This window comes from Lampetra fluviatilis, chromosome 27, assembly GCF_964198595.1.
Source record: "Lampetra fluviatilis chromosome 27, kcLamFluv1.1, whole genome shotgun sequence".
Lineage (NCBI taxonomy): Eukaryota > Metazoa > Chordata > Hyperoartia > Petromyzontiformes > Petromyzontidae > Lampetra > Lampetra fluviatilis.
The window spans coordinates 13,198,100-13,219,206 of NC_136301.1; the positions used below are offsets into that span (position 1 = coordinate 13,198,100).

Consider the following 21,107-nt stretch of genomic DNA (forward strand, 5'->3'; position numbering starts at 1 on the left):
AGGAAGGCGGTGAGTAGCATGGGAAACATCTTCCTCATCACCATCTACACCATCACCACCATCACCACCATCACCACCGTCACCATTACCACATCACCACCGTCACCATCACCACATCACCACCGTCACCATCACCACCATCAGCACTGCAGTGGTTCTCAACCGGGGGGGGTACGCGGACCCCTGGGGGGGGGGGTAACGTGTCAATTTCCCAGGTGTTACGTGAGGTTATTTATACATTTGTGAAATATCATACGTGAGAGTCATTGTTGAATTTAATCACGTATTAATCTGCCAATATAAAATAACTACGATAAAAAATTGTAGTCCATATGGTAACCTAGAACGATATTAAAGACCTCCCTAAACTCATTGATGGTAAGCAATGTGCTTTCCAAGTCACCGGCGAGCACGTGGGGGGGGGGGGTCACGCGTGGGGAGCGTCCGTTCAGTTTCTGTATTCGGTTGCTGTTCCTCGCTAGTTAGGATACCTCACAACACGGACAATGGGCTACTATATCTACGTTCATTATTCACACTTTTATTTCTCAGAACCATGTTGGGTCAAGCAAGGGGGGACTCGGGTGAAACAAAATTCAACAAGCGGCGTAGAGTAGCCAACTATCACCACCATCAACATCACCACCATCAACACCACCACCATCAACATCACCACCATCAACACCATCAAAATCACCACCATCACTATCACCACCATTAACACCATCACTATCACCACCATTAACACCATCACTATCACCACCATCATCATCAACACCATCTACACCGTCACTATCATCAACATCACCATCAACGTCACTATCACCACCATCAACACCGCCACTATCACCACCATCAACACCATCACCACCATCAACACCGTCACCATCACCACCATCAACACCGTCACCATCACCACCATCAAGACCATCAACACCGTCACTATCATCAACATCACCATCAACGTCACTATCACCACCATCAACACCAGCATCTACATCCCACTTATCGCCATTACCACCGCCACCACCTTTACAACCACTCGCTGGTATTTGTGACGGCGCTAATGATGATGATGTTGCTGATGATGATGCTGCTGCTGATGCTGCTGGCCGTGACTTAAGACCCAGGCGCCTGTGGCCATGCGACGCGCCATGGTGACCACTGGTGTGGTCACAACAAAGATGACCCCCCCCCGTGTGGCTCACAACGGCCGGTGGGGCAAGTGCTGTTAGGGGTAGCTCCTATCACATATGACGGGGGTGGTGTGGCCAGAACCACACCCGGCCGCATTTATCTCCCCACGGATGATACTTGTGACACACCGCACCGGATACGTCTTTTGAGGCCGAGTCGAGCTAGCGGAGGGGGCTATGTGAGTGATGTTGTCGATATCCCTTGGGACGCGGTTGTTTCCGCACATGTTCCTGTTTCTTGTTTAGTTGTGTCATTTTGGTGACGACACCGGGCCTCTCTCTCCTCTCTCTTGTTTTACGATCAGAGGAAACAAGAAGATGCTCGGTGTAGTCGGCACTTTGCTTCGTTCATCGTTTCGTTTTTTTTAATGCTTTTCTTTATGTACCCCCACCCCGCTTACTTTCGCTCGAGTTCTCGCCCTGGTCACACCGCATCTGCTCGAACTAAGCGTGACAATTGAACCCGGAGCGGCGGTGCTGAGGGGCCCTGGTGCCCCCCCGCGTGCTGCCATCGACCATCGCCGAGTCCAGAGTCCAAAGTCTCCTCGTGCCCCACGCGCGCGGCATCCCCCTGAACCGCCCCGCCCCTTGACCCCCCCGCCCCTGCCCTCTCTGTCCCCCACTTCCCCATTGGCCCTGAGTTCACCCCCCGGAGCCCACTGAGTCAGCTTCCCTCCCCTCCAACATCCCCCTCAATTACAAAACAAAGGGGGTAAGGGGTGGCACGGGGAGGGAGGGACACGGGTAGCAGGCCGAGGGAGACGAGGGGGGAGGAGGGTGAGACACCGGGAGGAGGAGGGAGACGAGGGGAGGGAGGGTGAGACGCGGGGATGAGGAGGGAGACGAGGGGAGGGAGGGTGAGACACGGGGAGGAGGAGGGAGACGAGGGGAGGGAGGGTGAGACGCGGGGATGAGGAGGGAGACGAGGGGAGGGAGGGTGAGACACGGGGATGAGGAGGGAGACGAGGGGAGGGAGGGTGAGACACGGGGAGGAGGAGGGAGACGAGGGGAGGGAGGGTGAGACACGGGGATGAGGAGGGAGACGAGGGGAGGGAGGGTGAGACACGGGGAGGAGGAGGGAGACGAGGGGAGGGAGGGTGAGACACGGGGATGAGGAGGGAGACGAGGGGAGGGAGGGTGAGACACGGGGATGAGGAGGGAGACGAGGGGAGGGAGGGTGAGACACGGGGAGGAGGAGGGAGACGAGGGGAGGGAGGGTGAGACACGGGGATGAGGAGGGAGACGAGGGGAGGGAGGGTGAGACACGGGGAGGAGGAGGGAGACGAGGGGAGGGAGGGTGAGACACGGGGAGGAGGAGGGAGACGAGGGGAGGGAGGGTGAGACGCGGGGATGAGGAGGGAGGCGAGGGGAGGGAGGGTGAGACACGGGGAGGAGGAGGGAGACGAGGGGAGGGAGGGTGAGACGCGGGGATGAGGAGGGAGGCGAGGGGAGGGGAGGGAGGGTGAGACACGGGGAGGAGGAGGGAGACGAGGGTGGGAGGGTGAGACGCGGGGATGAGGAGGGAGGCGAGGGGAGGGAGGGTGAGACACGGGGAGGAGGAGGGAGGCGAGGGGAGGGAGGGTGAGACACGGGGAGGAGGAGGGAGACGAGGGGAGGGAGGGTGAGACACGGGGAGGAGGAGGGAGGCGAGGGGAGGGAGGGTGAGACACGGGGAGGAGGAGGGAGGCGAGGGGAGGGAGGGTGAGACGCGGGGATGAGGAGGGAGGCGAGGGGAGGGAGGGTGAGACACGGGGAGGAGGAGGGAGACGAGGGGAGGGAGGGTGAGACACGGGGAGGAGGAGGGAGGCGAGGGGAGGGAGGGTGAGACACGGGGAGGAGGAGGGAGGCGAGGGGAGGGAGGGTGAGACACGGGGAGGAGGAGGGAGGCGAGGGGAGGGAGGGTGAGACGCGGGGATGAGGAGGGAGGCGAGGGGAGGGAGGGTGAGACACGGGGAGGAGGAGGGAGGCGAGGGGAGGGAGGTTTGAGACGCGCGGACAGGCACAGGGGGGAGAGGAGGGAGAAAGAGACACGAGGGGGTGGGGGGGATTACGCAATGAGGCGCGGGGCGTAATGATGTAAGCAGATGAAATCGGAGCCATACCTCAAAACCGATGCCTCTTATAACATCTGGCAGCTCACCAGGCACTGTTCACGCTAGCCTGGCTCTGATCACGAGTCGCCCGAGTATTTAAATGAGTCGCGATGTTTGTTTTGTGTGTGGAAAGCCAGATATGCTGTGTGTGTTTGAGGATAGTAGCAATGAGAATTACTTGTTTTGATTGAACCATGACGTGTGCTTTGTGAGCACCGTGTTTAGTGTATTTACTGAATTTCAGTCAGGTCTTAGAGCGGCCCTCGGCATCTCCAGTTGTGTTTCCTCTGTTAGGCTCATCCAGGACAAGTGCTGAGAACAAAATCCACATTTGTACATTGTTCACTTTATTGTTGTACAAAACCATTTACACCATGAACCGATCTGCCATTTGTGCCTTGCTGTCCAAACTGGTGAGCCCAGTCATATTTGTCAACGTGGTCCGTGCACTTTACAACACCTGTTCAAGTGTGATCAGGTGTTGCAGAGTGTCACCTCCTGGAAATGCTGACTTTTACTATCTGAACTACTGTTTGCAGAGGTGAGGTAACTAACAGAATCAGAATCTTATTTTAGAGTTGAGGAATCCAATGAGCTAAGAAGCTCTTTTTCACAAATGCCCAATGATCTCGACACCTCCCCGCCCCCGATCGCCCTCATCTCATGGTGCCATCCCCCAATAGCATTGAACGTGCAACATTTTGGTATGGACGAGTCGATAACAGTTTGTGAACGTTAAAGCAATTAACATCAGAACTCTACACAAGTGAAGTACCGTTGATGACTCTTGGACACCGTTGGTGAGGCACACGTATTTATTCCGTACAAGTAGTCACAACTGTGGACATACAATACTAGAGGGGGTATCGGCCCCCTCACCCGGCTAGCTGGGAATACACTGCTAGCTATCTCTGACCTACCTCCTAGTCCTCCACTAACGGGCTAGGGGAGGCTGTCTGGCCCGACACTGGTAAGTCGGGCTACGGTACCCGGAGTCCCAGAGCACTAGCTCTGGTTCTCGGGACCACGCCGCTGGCTCGGTCCTGCGCGGCCCTGACAAGGGCGGCGTCCCAGGGGAGTCCAGGGCTCTAGCTAGACGATCTTCGGTCTTCACTGGTTTACCTTTAACATTCCGCCCCGAGCCCTCTGACACATCCCCCTTTATACTCCACCCCCGCTGAGGGGTGGGGCCCCGGGCTGCCTGGTGCGGACGTCGTTGAGAGCACCCCCCCCCCCCGTGCACTCACGTAGCCCCGCCCACTGTGTTTGTTTCCCATAAGCTGCCATGCATAACGGCTCTCTCTCTAACACCCCTACACAAGCATGAAGTAACGTTGACCCAATGATACAGCGAGTACTCTTTGGGTCTTTCGGTAAAGTCACGTACAGCGAGTGTTAGATTACCATAGCGTTACACTGCACAACAGAGTGTGGAATGAACGCGGACCGAGTTTCAATGAAGATCGAAGTCTACCAGGCAGTTGATCTCACTGGTCATCTTCTCCACGGCTGTGAGACGTGGACTCTGCAGGGCGATGTGCGAACCGCAGCTGGGATGTTTCACACGTGGCTCCTGTGGAGAATTCTACGAATTAAAATGGCCAGGACACAATCACACACGAGGACGTGCTGTGATGAGCCCAGGCAACAGGCACCGAAGTGTACCTTGTCGAGACACAGCTGAGATGGACCGGACATGCGCTCTGCATGGTTAACACCATGTTTAATAAATGCACACCGCACCGTGGAGATATGAAAATGGGCTAGCGCCCAGCTGGACGACAAAGGAGGTGTTTCAAGGAGGAGGCATTAACCCGACGATCGCTGGCTGCATGCAGCATCGACAGTGCTGTACGACGGCGGTGATTTGAAAGTCGACGAAAACAGCAGCCATGCAGGGTGCCACCCTCCGTGCGGTGAGCAGGGGCTGAACCGTCAGAGTTCAAGTGCGTGCGAGGTCTACTGCCCGTATCGGTCTCCTGATCCACCGTTAAGACATACCGAGTCAACAGCAACCTTCCCTCTCAACCGCTATCAAGCCGATGCGACTGCCAACAATAGTAACTGTGCGTGTACTTTGTGTGTATTGTGTGTATATCCTGTGTGTTGTGTATATAATGTGTGTGTGCTGTGTATACATACTATTTCTATTTAAACTAAAAAAAAATACACTTATTTTACCAGGTAAGGCCCACTGAGCTACATAGCTCTTTTTCATAAGTGAGCTGGCCACAAATGATACTTCAACAAAGTAACTTATAATGTGGAAATGTATCGCAAGCCAAATACTCTGAACGCATGTTTCTAAATGTGGAGCGAAAAATCAGAGGACCCAGAGAAAAATCCACGCGATCACGGGGAGAGAGATACGCAAACTCCAAATATACAGACGTTGGGGTCGGGATCGAACCCAAATACTCCTGTATACCAGGCAAGGTAATTCACATCTCGCCATCGTCGCACCCTTGTGTGCTCTGTGTATATACTGTGTATGTGCTGTGTATATACTGTGTGTGTGTACTCTCTATGTGTATATATAGCGTGAGTGCTGTGTGTGTGCTGTGTGTGTGCTGTAGGGGTGCCGCCACCCGCCCCCAAGCCGTGCTGCCCTGGTCTGGGCCTGCTGCTCGCGCTGCTCTCGTCACTGATCTTTTCAGTGATCTCGGCGCTCGTGAAGCTCGTGGACCCCGTGCACCCACTCACCGTGGCAGCGTGCCGCTGCTTCTTCCAAGCCGTCTTCATCCTCCCGGCGCTCCTCTACACGGGGTGCGGGGTCACACGCATACACACGTGGCTACAAACACACACTGCTACACCCACACACGACTACACGTAGACAACAACAACCACTATTCGCCACTAAGTGGTGGTGACACCACTATGGCGCTTGTACCAGGCTATGTGAACGTGAAGGCCAGGTGAAGTGTCGAATGCCCGCTGGCAGGAAGGCACACGAGAGACACAAGTGCCATGGGTTGACTGACTGAGTTTATTTGCCGATGCACCACCTGTGCTCCCTACTGTGCCAAATTGCTGTGTTTTAGCCACCCGGCACTCCGCTCGTTGTCGTGAGCATTGCTCCTCTGCCCTCTGTTGTTGCTGGAGTGACTGCCTCTAACTGCTCAGTAGCGTCCTGTACGAGCCTCCTCCACAGAGGCCGATTTTGACACTGCTACTACCAGTCATCCACAAGTCCACTCGGCGCACATCCTCTTATACCACATCACTTCTCTCTAGCCCGTGCCACACACGTTTGGCCTCCTTTATCCAGCCGAACAAAAGCTGTTTAGGCTTGCGGTGGCTGGGCATGAGGGCTACATAACCCAGCCAATGCAGCATTGCTTGCCGGAGGAGCTCACCGATGGGACTTTGTCCAGATCTTTCAAGGATTCGTGAGCTCCTCACACAATCCAGCCTGTTAAACCCAGGATGGATCGTAGGCAGGCCAGTCTAAATGCTTCTAATCGGCGAAGATGTTCTAATGGGGGGGGTCCATGTTTCGCAAGTATAGAGAAGGGAGGGAATGACTGGCTGAGAAGACCTGAAGCTTCGCTTCCAAACAGCGTTACGCAGCCGATGAAAAGAAAATTCTGCTAGACTGATTCGGAGTGAGACCTCTGCTGGTCATGAGCACACTGCCCAGGTATGGAAAACTTTTCCCTCTCCACAACTGCCCTATCACCAATTGGGTGAGGGGGTGGAGTGTTTGATGGCACAAAATACCCAGGCAGGTGTTTAGTTTTGGTGGGGCTGATGGTAAGGCCCCACCTCTTAGTAGCACGCTCCAGGTGCAGCAGCTGCGCCTCAAACTCTTCTGAGTGAGCAGCAATCACCAGATCATCAGGATACATAACATAGTTAACCCATAGGGAGCCATCCCTGGACCGCACCTGGGCGTCGATACAGCCTCCCATTGTATCTGTACTAGATGGAAATTCCTCCGGTACAGCCATCGAAGGTTTCACAAACTATGTGGTTGAAACATAAATAATGTGGGAGCTAGAGGACATCCCTGTACATCCTAAGGTGAACAGGGAATGGCTCCAACTCCCAGCCATATAATTTTACCCAGGTCTGCCCACCATCATGAAGGTCCTGAATGATTGTGAGCAGAGAGTCAGGGACTCGGAAAGCACGAAGAACAACCCAGAGCCAAGGCCTACTGATGTTATCATAGGCCTCGACCAGGTAAATAAAGCAGAGATGGAGGTCCTGTTGGAATTCCCTACACCTCTGCTGTAGCAGGCGGACAGAAAATATGGCATCTAGTGCAAAACCGCCCTCGCCTGAAACCACATTGGGGTTACGCAAGCCTTTGCTCAACGTGTCTGGCAAGGCGTTGTTGAATAATCCTTGCCAGGACTTTTTCCGGAACACTGAGGAGGGAGATGCCCCTGTAGTTATTACAGTATGTGCGGTTCCCCTTCTTAAAGAGGGGGACTACCAGGGCATCCTTCCAATGCTGCGGAACCCGTCCAGTGGTCTAGACGGTTATTATGATGTCATATAGAGCAGTCTGCCCACAAACATCACCCTCCCTCAGCATTTTACTTTGGAGATCATCTCTGCCCGGTGCTTTTTCTGGTCTCGGACACTAGATTGCCTTTCGTACTTCCTCAACAGATGGCACTTCAGCCAGCCACTCACAGGGGGTGACTTCTTCCAATATTTGAGGCACAGCAGCCCCAGCAGAGTCATCTCAATCTTGCCCCATAATGTTGCCTGAGCTGAGGGAATTCTCTCCCTAAACCTCATAGAAATGCTTTGAAAACCTGCAGACCAGTTACTGGTGTCGGAGATCAGATCACCGTTCTTTTCCTTAAGGATGGTGGTCGGTGAGGCGCTGCAAATTACTTTTTTGATGGAATTAAAAAGTGATTTGTGATTGTGGGCTACTGAGGCAGATTCCATCTCCTCAGCAACCCATGCCCACCACTCATCCTTGTAGTCCTACACGGCTCTCCAAACCTCCGAGTGAAGGCTGCGGTAAGCCTCCTCATTCTCCTATGTGCGATGCTGTAGGTGTGGGAATGGGCCTGTGGCTTTCTCTAAGCTAGCCAGAACACCTCTGTTACCCAGGGTCTCTGGAGAGGAACGGACTGTGTTCTCAATGCAGCCATGTGGCAGTTGCATGAGCCAGAGTCTTGAACGTCACCCATTTCCCCTCGGCATCAGGAGGGAGGGATGATGCTAACCCGAGCTGCAAGCGATGTAGAAATTTCTGCTTGCAACTTTTATCAACGAGCTGAGGCCAGGTTACAGTGGGTTTGAATGGGGTCCTAGGTGTACACCCACCACTGTCCATAATAGAGTTTTTTTTTTTGGGTTAGATCGCGTAAATATAAATGTCTTTCAACCCGCCACCACCGACACCTCCAATTAGTAAGGTTTGTCACGTAAACAAAACATCCCAATGCATCACTGCTTCAGCACACCAGTGGGTTGGAGAGTAAACCCACAAGATTTACAATTCGAGTGCTGGCTGCTGGTGGGGAAGGGGATCTGCGGCTTACAGCAGCCCTGACATCGGCAGGCCAGGTGATACACCAGAGGGGATATCTGGGGGAAAGGTTACAGAAGGGGCACGTGGGGGAAGCCTGGGAACCTGCTAGTAGGTTCTAGAGAGGGGGCGTGGCCGGGGCAGAGCGAGGCCACGCTGGGAGCATAAAAGGGGACCCTGAGCGAGAGCTCGGGGCTGTCATTTGGAGATTGTCGCCATCATCGCTGTCGTCTCGTCGCCATCATCGCTGTCGTCTCGTCGCCATCATTGCTGTTGTCTTCACTCGATATTGCACTGCTAGACGGTAGTTGGCTGTCTCGGTTCAGTGACGTCAGTGTTAGACGGCTAGTGTTGTGTATAGGCCAGCAACCCACGTAGAGAGTGTGTACCAGCGTAGGGTGTGTATTGTGCAAAAGGTGCTCGGTTGATAAAAGAAGTGCCTCCAAGTCTTAGCGTCTCCGAATCAGTCACTACACTTGTGTGAAGACCAGAGGGAAGTTACTGTCATATAAATTACAATGGATATATATTATTAGTTGGGTTATTTACAGTTAATCAACATAGATAATATATGTACATGTGTTATGTACATACATTATGTTAATCTAATTATGTTCATCTAATTTCAGAGTATATGCAGTGCCTTTTTTGGCTGCTCGCAGTTAATCACCATCGATGTTTGGTGACCTGTATAGGCATGCAATTAAACAGTGTGTTTATATTATGCTAGTATATTATGTAGGATTAGCAGTGATAACGGGACGGAAATAGGATTAGCAGCGATAAAGGGAGGGAAGTTTTAATAGTAAAGAGCTGCAGCAGCCAAACCACCGCGTATCAAGCGCGTGCATTATGTGGACAACAAAAAAGAAGGAGTTTCTAAAGAACTACAAATACCCTATTGCCATACAATACACCGCTGTGAAAAAAACTAAATATAAACTACATCAATATAATCAATGGACTCAATATACTATCCAATAAGCTGAGCTATTGACATTAAGTAACTGGGTATACATTAAACTATATAATGACTACCATATAGTAAACTGATAAAAAAACTCAAATATAAACTACATCAATATAATGAATAAACTCAATATACTCTCCAATAAGCTGAGCTACTAACAATATACATTACACTTCTATGTCGACACCGTACTATGCACTGCCATAGACAAACCCCAACATGGAATTATATACTGCGTTACTATACACTACCCTATACCTTAGACTATGCATTGTAATATTACACTATGTATTATTCTACAAACCCTAATGTATACCACACAGCTGTATATTTACTATACAATTATGATACTATATATTATCTTATACATTCTATTAAACATTACACTATTATACTATTTATTATTATACAATCTACTATACGCCGTACCATTGACAGTCGTGTGAAGATACTAAAATGAAGCAAAGGAATATGTCAGTGGGAGAGTGGTGGCGGGAAACTTGCAGCGGAGCAAAGACTCCATTCCCTGCGGAGAATACTAAAGCTATATAGTCAATGCCAGCGAATGTAATGCAGTCTGAAAGTCACCGTAAACATGAACACACTCAATCAAGACCCGAAATAGTTTATCACGTCCTTCCAATGATTGCTGAGCCAGAATCCATCTTCTCGGTTTCAATTGCCTCTGTGTTTGTGTAGAGGTGTAATTGTGTATGGGCACGGATGGCTAACAAACACAAGGGGCGTGGTTAGGGCCGTACACAGAGGAGGTGCTCACAACGACGTCCGCACCTGCATCCCCCACGGGCCCCTCCCGGGGGCGGTGGTGAGCCGGAGGGCTCGAGGTCGAGATTAGCTTAAACCAGCGAAGAGCGAAGACCAGCTAGAATAGGCCCCAGAGCTCCCCTGGCTCGCTGTCCTTGTCAGGGCCGACCAGGGCAAGCCGGTGGCGTGGCCCCGAGAGCCCAGACTGACGTTCTTATAAGAGCCGGTCTGGAGACTCAGGGTGCCGGGATCCCAGCTTGACCAGGGCTGGGATAGGTAGCCTCCCCTAGCTCCGTAGTGGAGGACTCGGGCGTAGGTTAGTGGGGTTAGATGTTGCGTCTCCCTGTTAGACGAGTGAAGGGGACGATACCCCTCTAAGTGCTGTGTGTACCCGTTACTGTGCACACGTTGGTGTTAATAAATAAGTGTGCCTCCGACTCCGTCGTCAAAGCCTCCTGAATACTTACTACATTTGTATATGTGGATGGCCTCATGAACGAATCTCTCATGGTAGCCGGATGGCTTGCAGAGAACCTCCGTCTTGGAGAAGTCAATATCATGTGAGCCCACTGAATTATAACGTGTTTCAGATCTGCCTTGTGTTCACGGATGCGGTCCGAGACATGTCGTTTGGTTTCCCCAATGTAACTGCTACCACAGAGGCAACTTAGTTTGTAGACGCCAGCGTACTGTATGTCTGGAATCACATTTTTTACAGACGGGACCAGATCACGGATTATATGTACTGTGTTGAATCGGACCTGGATCTTGTGTTTATTCAGGATTTTGGAGATCTTTTTTGTGACCCCCGCAATGTAGGGTAAGGTGATGGTTTTGAATGGCTCCTCAAGAGGATCCTTCTTCATAGTTGGAGTGATGGCTTTGCGGATTGTGTAGTCGGAGTAACCATTAGCCTTGAGAGCTTGGTGTACGTGCTTGAGTTCACTGGCAATGTGTTCCTGGTCGGAGATGCATTGGGCTCTATGGTGTAGAGTCTCGATGAGGGAATTCTTCTGGGATGGATGGTGGTGGGAATCCGGTTTTAGGTAAGCATCCGTATGGGTAGCTTTCCTGTAGACAGAGTAGCTCATTGAACCATCAGGTCTCTTTTTTAATTAGGACATCCAAAAAGGGTAGTTTGCCTTTTTTTTTTACTTCCATGGTAAATCTGATGGCTGGGTATATTGAATTGATGTGGTCGAGGAATTGGTCTAGAGCATGCCGGCCATGTGGCCAGATGACAAAAGTTGCATCCACGTACCTCTTCCATAAGGTCGGGCATAGAGTGGCAGTCTGGATGGCGTCAGTCTCAAATTTCTCCATGAAAACGTTGGCTACAATCGGAAATAGGGGGGAGCCCATTGGGGTGCCCTCAGTTTGTTTGTAGAAAGTTCCATTCCAGGTGAAGTATGTATTGGTTAAGCAGTGTCTCACCAGGGGGGGTACCTCAATGTTCAGTCCTTGATGAACCAAGTATTCAATGATTGCAATGGTGTCAGGTACAGGAACTTTGGTGAATAATGAGACCACATCAAAACTGACAAGCAGGTCGTCTGGGGACAGAGAAATACCCTTGATTGCCGATACCAGGTGAGTAGAGTTTAGTACTGCAGAGGTGGTTTTTCCAGTGAAAGGCCACAGGATTTCAGACAAAAAATGAGCCAGTTTGTAGGTGGGGGAGTTGATGGTAGAGACGATGGGACGAAGGGGTGTATCTTCTTTATGTATCTTTGGTAAGCCATGTATTCTTGGTGGCCTGGCCGCATAAGTTTTCAACGAGAACTGTTTGGTTTGATCAATGAATGCGGTTAAATCAGAAATGATTTTGTTGGTTTTAATGACGAGGCTGTTGGTGGGGTCTCTTTTTATTTTTGTATCGCTGCCATCGTTGAGTAGCTATACAAAAATAAAAAGAGACCCCACCAACAGCCTCGTCATTAAAACCAACAAAATCATTTCTGATTCAGCCATCCGGCTACCATGAGAGATTCGTTCATGAGGCCATCCACATATACAAACACAGAGACAATTTCAATCGAGAAGATGGATTCAGGCTCAGCAATCATTGGAAGGACGTGATAAACCATTTCAGGTCTTGATTGATTGTGTTCATGTTTACGGTGACTTTCAGAATGCATTACATTCGCTGGCATTGACTATATAGCTTTTGTTTTCTCTTCACGGATCAGAGTCTTTGCTCCGCTGCATGTTTCCTCCTACCACTCTCCCATTGACATATTTCTTTGCTTCCTCTTAGTACCTTCACGTGACTGTAAATGGTATGGTGTATAGTAGATTGTATAATAATAAATAGTATATTAGTGTAATGTTTACTAGAATGTATAAGGTAATATATAGTATCATAATTCTATAGTGAATGTACAACTTTGTGGTATACATTAGGGTTTGTAGAATAATACATAGTGTAATATTACAATGTATAGTCTAAGGTAGTGTATAGTAACGCAGTATATATTTCAATGTTGAGGTTTGTCTATGGCAGTGCATAGTACGGTGTCGACATAGAAGTGTAATGTATATTGTTAATAGCTCAGCTTATTGGAGAGTATATTGAGTTTATTGATTATATTGATGTAGTTTGTTTTTTAGTTTTTTTATCAGTTTACTATATAGGTAGACATTATATAGTTTAGTGTATGCCCAGTCACTTAATGTCAATAGCTCAGCTTATTGGAGAGTATATTGAGTACATTGATTCTATTGATGTAGTTTATATTTACTTTTTCACATCGGTGTATTGTATGGCAGTAGGGTATTTGTAGTTCTTTAGAAACTCTTTTTTTGTTGACCACACAATGCACGAGCTTGATACGTGGTGGTTTGGCTGCTGCAGCTCTTTACTATAAAAATTTCCCTTTCTTTATCACTGCTAATCCTATTTCCCTCCCGTTATCACTGCTAATCCTACATAATATACTAGCATAATATGACTTTGAGACCCCCCACCACCTACACATTCCACAAGTAGTGACTAATCCCATATCTGCATTTGTCATCAATATGCTAAATTCCTCTGTTGATATGTAAACTCCTTTGTTAATCCTCTCTCCTCCTCCGACCCAGCTTAAAAATACACTGCCAAGCTTAGCAGTGTTCATTAGGACGCTGTCTTTCCAACACCCCTGTTCTTCACCTGAGGATGGCTGCTTGCATTGTGGCCGAAACATCGTGAGAATTTTATCTTATTATGTTTTATTTTTATTATTTTATTATTTCTCTTCTACGTGACTTTACCGAAAGAACCAAGAATATTAATCCATGCAGTTACGAAAGCTTTAAATCGAAATTTATTTTTTATATTTCTCTCAATTTCAATATATTATTTCTTGGCCAGGAGTACACAAAACCTCAACATTATCAAAATCAATTGTGACCTTGTTGGCAGCGTGCTTTGCAACTGCTGACAGTTGTGTTTGGGAGTATTTCATATTTCTTTGGTGTTCTTTTATTCTTATGCTGATAATTCGTCCCGTCTGACCAACATAGCATTTTCCACAGGAGTAATTCATCTGATACACACCTTTTGTTGATAGCTTCGGTAATATATATTTAGTACCAGATAATAGGTTTTGTATTTTATGTACCATTCCAAAACTCACTCGGATGTTTTGTTTTTAAAAAAATCTGGCTAGCTTATCAGTTACTCCTGGAATGTATGGTAATTGAATAGTTTTATTTACTTGATCAATTTCAACACTTATGCGATTTGATTTGGTTTTGGCATTCAGTTCCCTGATGATTTGTGCATAATTGTAGCCGTTCAATTGCAGCGCTTCTTTAACTCTTGACACGGTGGTGGTTGATGATGCTGATGTGGCTGGCTGTTGTTGACATGGTTGTGGTTGCGGTTGTATAGGCAGCCCCTGCTGGGCCCCCCGGGGCAACGGGTGAGCCTGGTGATTCGCGCCGTATCCGGCTCATCAGCGATGATGCTGCTGTTCTTCGCGGTGCGCTCGGTGCCGCTGGCAGACGCCACGGTCATCGCGTTCAGCAGCCCGGCCTTCACGGGCCTGCTCGCCTGCTGCTGTTTGCGCGAGCGCTGCCGGCCCTGGGAGCCGCCGCTCACCCTGCTGGCGCTCACCGGAGTTGTCCTCATTGTGCGTCCACCCTTCATCTTCGGCGACGGAGATGGTGACGGTACGGACGCGCAGACGCGAAGGTCTCCTGTGTAGCCAATGCAGGACATTGGGGCCAGTGCAGTATGTTACGTGGGAGGGGTGACATGACCATCACCACTCTCGGGTGCCTTTGTCTCCCCAGAGCTGATGTTTATGCACCACACCAAGTACTCGTATTTGTGTGATTAATGCCTCCACCATGGTGTTAACCGGTGCGGCTGCTGGATTTGAACTGTGATCCTCCGGCAAGTGAGGAACGTGCTACCTCCCACCCGCGTCACCGCCCTCCTCCCCCTCAATGTTCATCGCGCTCCGCGTGCCGCAATCTCCAGTAACGTCACAAGAGAAACTCGGTCTGCATCTTCGATCAGTCTCATATTAATGTTGCCTCATCACTGTCGACCAGTCTTTGGTGGGCAGCTGATGAGTCGTGGTGCTGGTAGTGATGATGGTGACGGTGGGTAGGTAATATCGGTGGTGATGATGACGGTGCTGGGCAGTCATAGTCATCGCCGCGCTTGACGAGTTCATTCACAACATTTCTGTAAATCTAATTAATTAAATTAACTCCTCTCTTCTTCCCCTCCTCATCTTTCCCTCCCTTCTCCCCCCACCCCGTCTCCCTCCCCCATCCCAGACTGGCTCTCGGATTCTTCCTCATCCTCGTCACGCCGACTCTGGGGCTCGCTGGCAGCGCTGGGCACGGCGCTGCTGTCGGCCGTCACTATCGTGGTGCTGCGCCGCATGGGCTCGGCGGTGAGCACCCTCGTTTCCACGTGGTTCTACAGCGTCATCGGCCTGGGCCTGGCGCTGGCTGCGCTGGTGGTGGTCTCGGCGCTCGACCCCGGGGCGGCGCCGGCGCTGCCGCCATGCAACCCGCCGTGGCTGCGACCGGCTCTGCTCGCCTCTGGCCTGCTCGGCGTGGCGGCGCAGATGCTGCTGAGCCGGGCACTGCAGTTGGAGCGTGCTGGGCCCGTGGCGCTGGTGCGCACCGTGGACGTGCTGCTGAGCCTCGCGTGGCAGCAGCTGCTGTTTGGGGAGCAGGATGGCGCCGTGGGGGCCTGGACCCTGGCCGGCGCGGGCTGCGTGGTGACCGGCACGGCCGGCACGGCTGTCGCCAACCTGGTGTCGACGGCGCGCCAGCAGAAGGGGGAGAAGAAGAGGATGAAGGAGAAGGAGAGAGAGAGTGTGAAAGAGAAAGAGGCAATCGCAATCAGCAGCCTGTAGCGCTGGTGGTGAGAGAGGAGGAGCCAGCAGCAGCGGTAGCAGCATCACCAGCCTTAATAGGTGCTCGCGAAAACGACTTGCCCTTTCAGCCTATTTAGCCGACACGGGGGATCTTTATCTGTGATAGAGAGACCTCGACAATGACTTAATTCATTCTCAGGCATGCAAGTTGTTGGCTGTGTCCCCATGTCTCTGTCTCCCCGCATCTGTGTCCCCATGTCTCTCTGTCCCTGCGTCTCTGTGTCCCCATGACACCGAGTGCCTTCACACTGCACTACCGCGTCGCTGTGGCCGTGAGCCACTTCACTGTGTTTGCGGTCGTCGCACACGACGCAAATTTTCTGCCATGACCACGACCAATCTACCACTGGATAAAGGCCTCCCTAAGCTGTTGGCCATCTCTCAGGGTCCTGCGATGTAGCAGTCCACCCGTTGTCCTGGGCAAGCGCGCCGAGTCCGTCGCGCCGAGTCCGTCACTCCGAGTCGGTGGCAGACATCCTCCGGTGTACGCCCTCCTCTGGCTGCTCTGCCGTGGCGCGTCCCGTCAGCAGTGGCACCACCGCGATGCCGAGTTCTTATCTAACCCGTGCGTGCCTCTTCCTCCTGTCTCTCACCCAACGTTAACGGTGTTATTAAGATTTTTGGAAAAAAAAGTCTCACTTGAGATCTCAACTCTTTTCAGAGAGGGTCCTGCTACATTCGGGTAGCGGAGTGGTATTGCTCGTGCCTCACAGCAAGAAGGGGTTTCAGATTTCATTCCTGGCCCGGGCTCCTGTCTGTGAGGAGTTTGTGTGTTCTGCCCCTGTTCTGTAGAGTGTGTGTGTGTGATGTGTGCAGTGGTTAGCACCAACATCGGTGACGGATATGTCAACCGGTTTCTGGGGCCTCACCTAGGTCGACTCAGCCTTAAATGAGCACCTGGCGTGGTGTGTAAAAATGTGCCGTGGCTTCATAGGTACTCGCTTACAGCATTTGCCCCGAATTAGTTGAAGGCTACATGGGGGATCTTTGTCTTTGTGTGACCATACATGCGTTACTCTGTTGACCCCGGGCGTCATGCAATGCGGTGCAACGGTTCCCGTGTATGAGCCCCTCCTGAGAACCGACGCACTCCGATGTATAAGCTAGACCTAAGTGTGCACTTCACACTGGCCCTGCCAGCGCCAGACAGGGTGTGAGTGTGGCCAGGGCGTGAAGCAGTGGCGCAGTGGTTAGTGCGCTGCTCTAAGCACCGAACTACCAGAGTTCGCTACCCATTCACAGCTATTGTGAGTGGTGGTTTTTGCTTCCCCTAGGTTAACTCAGCCTTAAGCAAAATGAGTACCTGTTACCATTGTGTACAAACATCAGCATTGGGGAGACAATGGAGACCGAGCGTGGTGATGCTGGCCCACACTCCCTCGTGTCTTAATAGGTGCTCTCTTACTGAAATCGCCCCGTGAGCCTGTGTAGGCTACACGGGGGAACTTTGTCTATATGTGTGTAATGTGTGTTATACACAGTGCCTTACATTTTCCCTAACTTGTCTTGTTTTTAGCCATCCTCGATCCGAGGGTTGGCCGCACCATGGGCAATCCTTTGCCACTGAATTCTGTCTTCCGTTATCCTCATTGTCTATTCCAGCGTGAGCCTTGTCCATGCTTTGATGTTATATATCCATATCATCCTTCATCTTCCTCGCTCACGTAAACCGGGTATTATGCTTTGCATAATATGCTTTTCCAAACAAGTTCCATTTTTTTCTCATAACATGACCATAGTAGGATAGTTTTCTTAATGTTATCACCTCTCAACACCAGCTTTCTCCAAACCCCATTCATTTGTTTTCTTTTCAGTCCACGATACACATACTATCCACCCGAGTCCTTTAATTTCAAAGGCATTTATTTATGCCTCATCGTTATTCTTGATTGTCCAACTTTCACAACCATACGTATAAATTGGCCACACAAGGGCATGCAGAAGTCTGATCTTCGTTCCAATGGGGATGCTGTGAATCTTCCATATTTTCTTCAGGGATGACCCAATTGTCTGACCCTTACTTAGTTTAGCTTGAATTTATTTTGATCACTTCGCATCTTCAGTGATGACTGCTCCAAGATATGGAAAGGTGTCCACTTTCTCCAGCTGGATACCTTGTATCCAGATGTGGCAGGCTGCTCCATCACTGCTCATCAGTTTGATCTTGTCCACATTGGTGAGGAGGTTAAACTTGCGACTAACCCAATCTAAGCGATCTGTCAAATCCTGCAACTCCACCTGAGAACCGGCAAAAATAATTATGTAATCGGCATACCGAACATTTGTTACTCATCACCCTTCGATCTGGATTCCTCCTAAGAAACCATCAAGTGTCTCTCTCATTACCGTTTCAGCCAAGATGTTAAATAAGTATGGAGAAAGGACACAACCCTGTCTGACTCCCTTTCTGACATGGAAACCATTCGGATAGTGTCTCCACCACTTTGACTCTAGCAAGTTATTTCTGATAAAGTTTTGCCAGTAAGTCAATCAGATGTACTGGGAATCCCATGTCCATCATGGTTCGCGACAGCTTATCATGAGGAACCAAGTCAAACGCTTTCTGAAAGTACACAAATCACATATATAATGGCTTATGATGTCCTCTTACCTTGTGCATGAGGATTCTGAGATTGGTGACTTGTTCTCTGGTCCCTCTCCCTTGCCAGAATCCAGCTTACTCATCTGCAATCTCGTATTCTGTTTTCAAACCAGTGCTATTGTCCTGTAATTTGTACACTGTTTAGAATCACCCTTATTTGGAAGTAGAATAAATGTACAGTATGTCCTCTTGCCATTCACCAGTTTCCCAGATTGCCACACATTGTGTTGCATCCTGTCAAGTACCGACTCCCCTCCTTTAAACAATTCCACAGGGAAGTCATCTGGACCCGTAGACTTGCGACGTGCTGTCTGATGAATGGTTCGAGCAACTTCTGAACGAAGGGGAGGAGGCCTTAACAGAGTAAAGGATTGAACGAATGGCTCCACAGACCTATACGCGACACCAGCCTCTCGTCCAGCAGTGGACGGGCAAAGTCGGAGAGGTGGGGTGTGCGTGCTGCGCTGCGGTTGATGGACTGGCTGACAGTGGATGGACCTGCACAGTTTGATTTGAGATAATTACGTTAACGTTCAAACCAGAGAGGGTGCAAGGTCGCACTGACCCTGGAGGAATCCAGGACCCTGGGGAAATCTGGGGCCCTCGGGGAACTCAGGACTTAGGCCACATCGGTCTCCTCCACCATCCCTCAATTCTAGGCTCGTGTTGAATCTTTTCCATACACACTTTTCAGAGTGCTGTTTGTTGCTGACCGCTTGACGTTTTGGGCCTGTGCTCAGTAATTACATTAAACTACAAAACACCTGTGCTTTCTCGCTATTTTGACATTAATAAGACATAAACATAAACCTTCCTCATATTTTGTAATTCTGATTTTTTTTTTACACATTCTGGAGTCTCAAGACTTTTTCAGGAGGGTCCTGCCAACTGTAGGGGGCGATGATTGCTATGCAGATTCCAGTTGAGTAGTTTGCGGTGTCATTTTTCTGTACTGAGACGCTGGGACACAATGGCCTACTCTTGAAAATAACACCACAGGATCTTGAAGGTCCAGTGTGAAACAGCACGTGGTATTTGCACGGTTACTAGGCACCGCGGTATTAACCAGGGTGGCCACTGCATTTAAAGTGTGAACCTCCGCATGGCAGTGTGGGTGTCGTGGTCGTGCTACTGCTGCTAATGTACAGCTCTCCTGTGTGCTTTTGGATTAACGTTTCGGCACGACGTGCAACGTTTTCTCCGTGCTGGGAGCTTCTTCAGGAACTGAAGTCTGTTCGCACGGGGAAGCACATGGCCGGATCCGTTGGCACCGCCACTCCGGCAGCGCCACCTCACCTTGTTTTGTCCTTGCGACACAGCGTGTTGTTGATGGGCGTGATTTACACTTAGTCAGTGTCGGTGGCTTACAACGCCAATAATCCCTCCCGAGAGCCAGCCCAGCAGCGTCCCACAGTACCGAGTGAGGAATTTAGCCCTGAAACTGGGTCCACTCCTGAGAAATCAGTTGCATGCAACCTCGCTTAGCCGGTAGCAAGCATGGCCCGGGAAGGAACTCTGGGGGTTATCCTGGTTCCCCCCATAACCTAACACAATCTCGGTTCTCATTTTGAACAAATATATAAATTACCGATAAACGTATTCACGCAGAAATAGTCGCCCCCTACTCGCAGAGTAATTCCCATTGCAGAGCCAGGTGCCGGGGCACCTTGTGCGCACAGGGAGAGCTGCTACTAGGGGGGCTCTGAGTCGTGTCGTGATGTGATAGCGCATTATACATGCGTGGTTACGTCCAACGTGTGTGGCAGGCTCTGCAACACGTTGCGCGACCGGTTGCTGCGATTCAATTGGTTGTACACGTGTCCCTACCATGTGATGACCATCTGTGCAATGTGTGGCCTCTGTGTCCAATAAATGAGCGACTAGGCGACAGAAGTGTGCGACTGGTGTTGGGAGCGCTACTTCGCGTGCAGACCACGGGGCCTCCTGAAGACAGGGTCATGTGAAAACCCGGCCTACTGGAGATCAGGCCTACTGGAGACAGGGGCTTCTTGAGGTAGCCTCATGGAGACATGTCCTACAGCCACAGCCTCAAGGAGGCTAGGCAGAGACAGGTACTTGACGAGATGGGGCCTACGAAGCGTCAAGTAGACGGGACCTGGTGACAGGAGTCCCTTGAAAATTAGGTCTACAGAGCCTCAAAAAGATTAAAAAAATAAACACAACACCTCAAAGAAACAGGGTACAAACCCATAAACAGATGAGCCCTGCAAATAGGGCCTCATGCAAACGGCCTACGCACAAGTAGGGAGACAGGGCATCGATAAGGAGCCTAAAGACAGACAGAATAAACCCTGAAAGAGATGAGGCCTGTTGTCTCGGCCTCGCTGTGCGCTGCGTTGCACCACTATCCGAGTAGATAACCTCACATTCAATAAACCTTCAGAGCCAGGGTGAACATCCGACTCCAAACGTATTTAATCAATTGAACGAGGTAAAACTGATGGAAAAACAGCACAAATACAGCATCTGTTAATACTTGGAAATATCAATACAATGAATGAACACTACAGCATCATAACATTGTCTTAGATAACATGAAACTCAATAATAGATCCTGGATGGACCAGGCACCT

General features: G+C 50.3%; 1 protein-coding gene across 1 annotated transcript; it reads left to right on the forward strand.

Annotated features, from left to right (window-relative positions):
* The first annotated feature begins 1,142 nt into the window (after window positions 1–1,142).
* LOC144942513 (solute carrier family 35 member G1-like) lies at window positions 1,143–19,281 on the forward strand. The gene is made up of 4 exons (XM_078869372.1): window positions 1,143–1,167; window positions 5,866–6,055; window positions 14,402–14,682; window positions 15,301–19,281. Exons 1-4 carry the CDS (start codon window positions 1,143–1,145, stop codon window positions 15,888–15,890), a joined length of 1,086 nt encoding a protein of 361 aa, XP_078725498.1. The 3' UTR covers window positions 15,891–19,281.
* Window positions 19,282–21,107: the final 1,826 nt, after the last annotated feature.

Excerpts from the sequence above, each read along its gene's own strand:
- LOC144942513 (XM_078869372.1), top strand. The coding sequence starts at position 1,143 with ATGCGACGCGCCATGGTGACCACTG. Across the intron at positions 6,056-14,401 it reads CCGGCGCTCCTCTACACGGG|GCAGCCCCTGCTGGGCCCCC; the intron begins GTGCGGGGTCAC and ends GCGGTTGTATAG. Across the intron at positions 14,683-15,300 it reads CGGCGACGGAGATGGTGACG|ACTGGCTCTCGGATTCTTCC; the intron begins GTACGGACGCGC and ends CCCCCATCCCAG.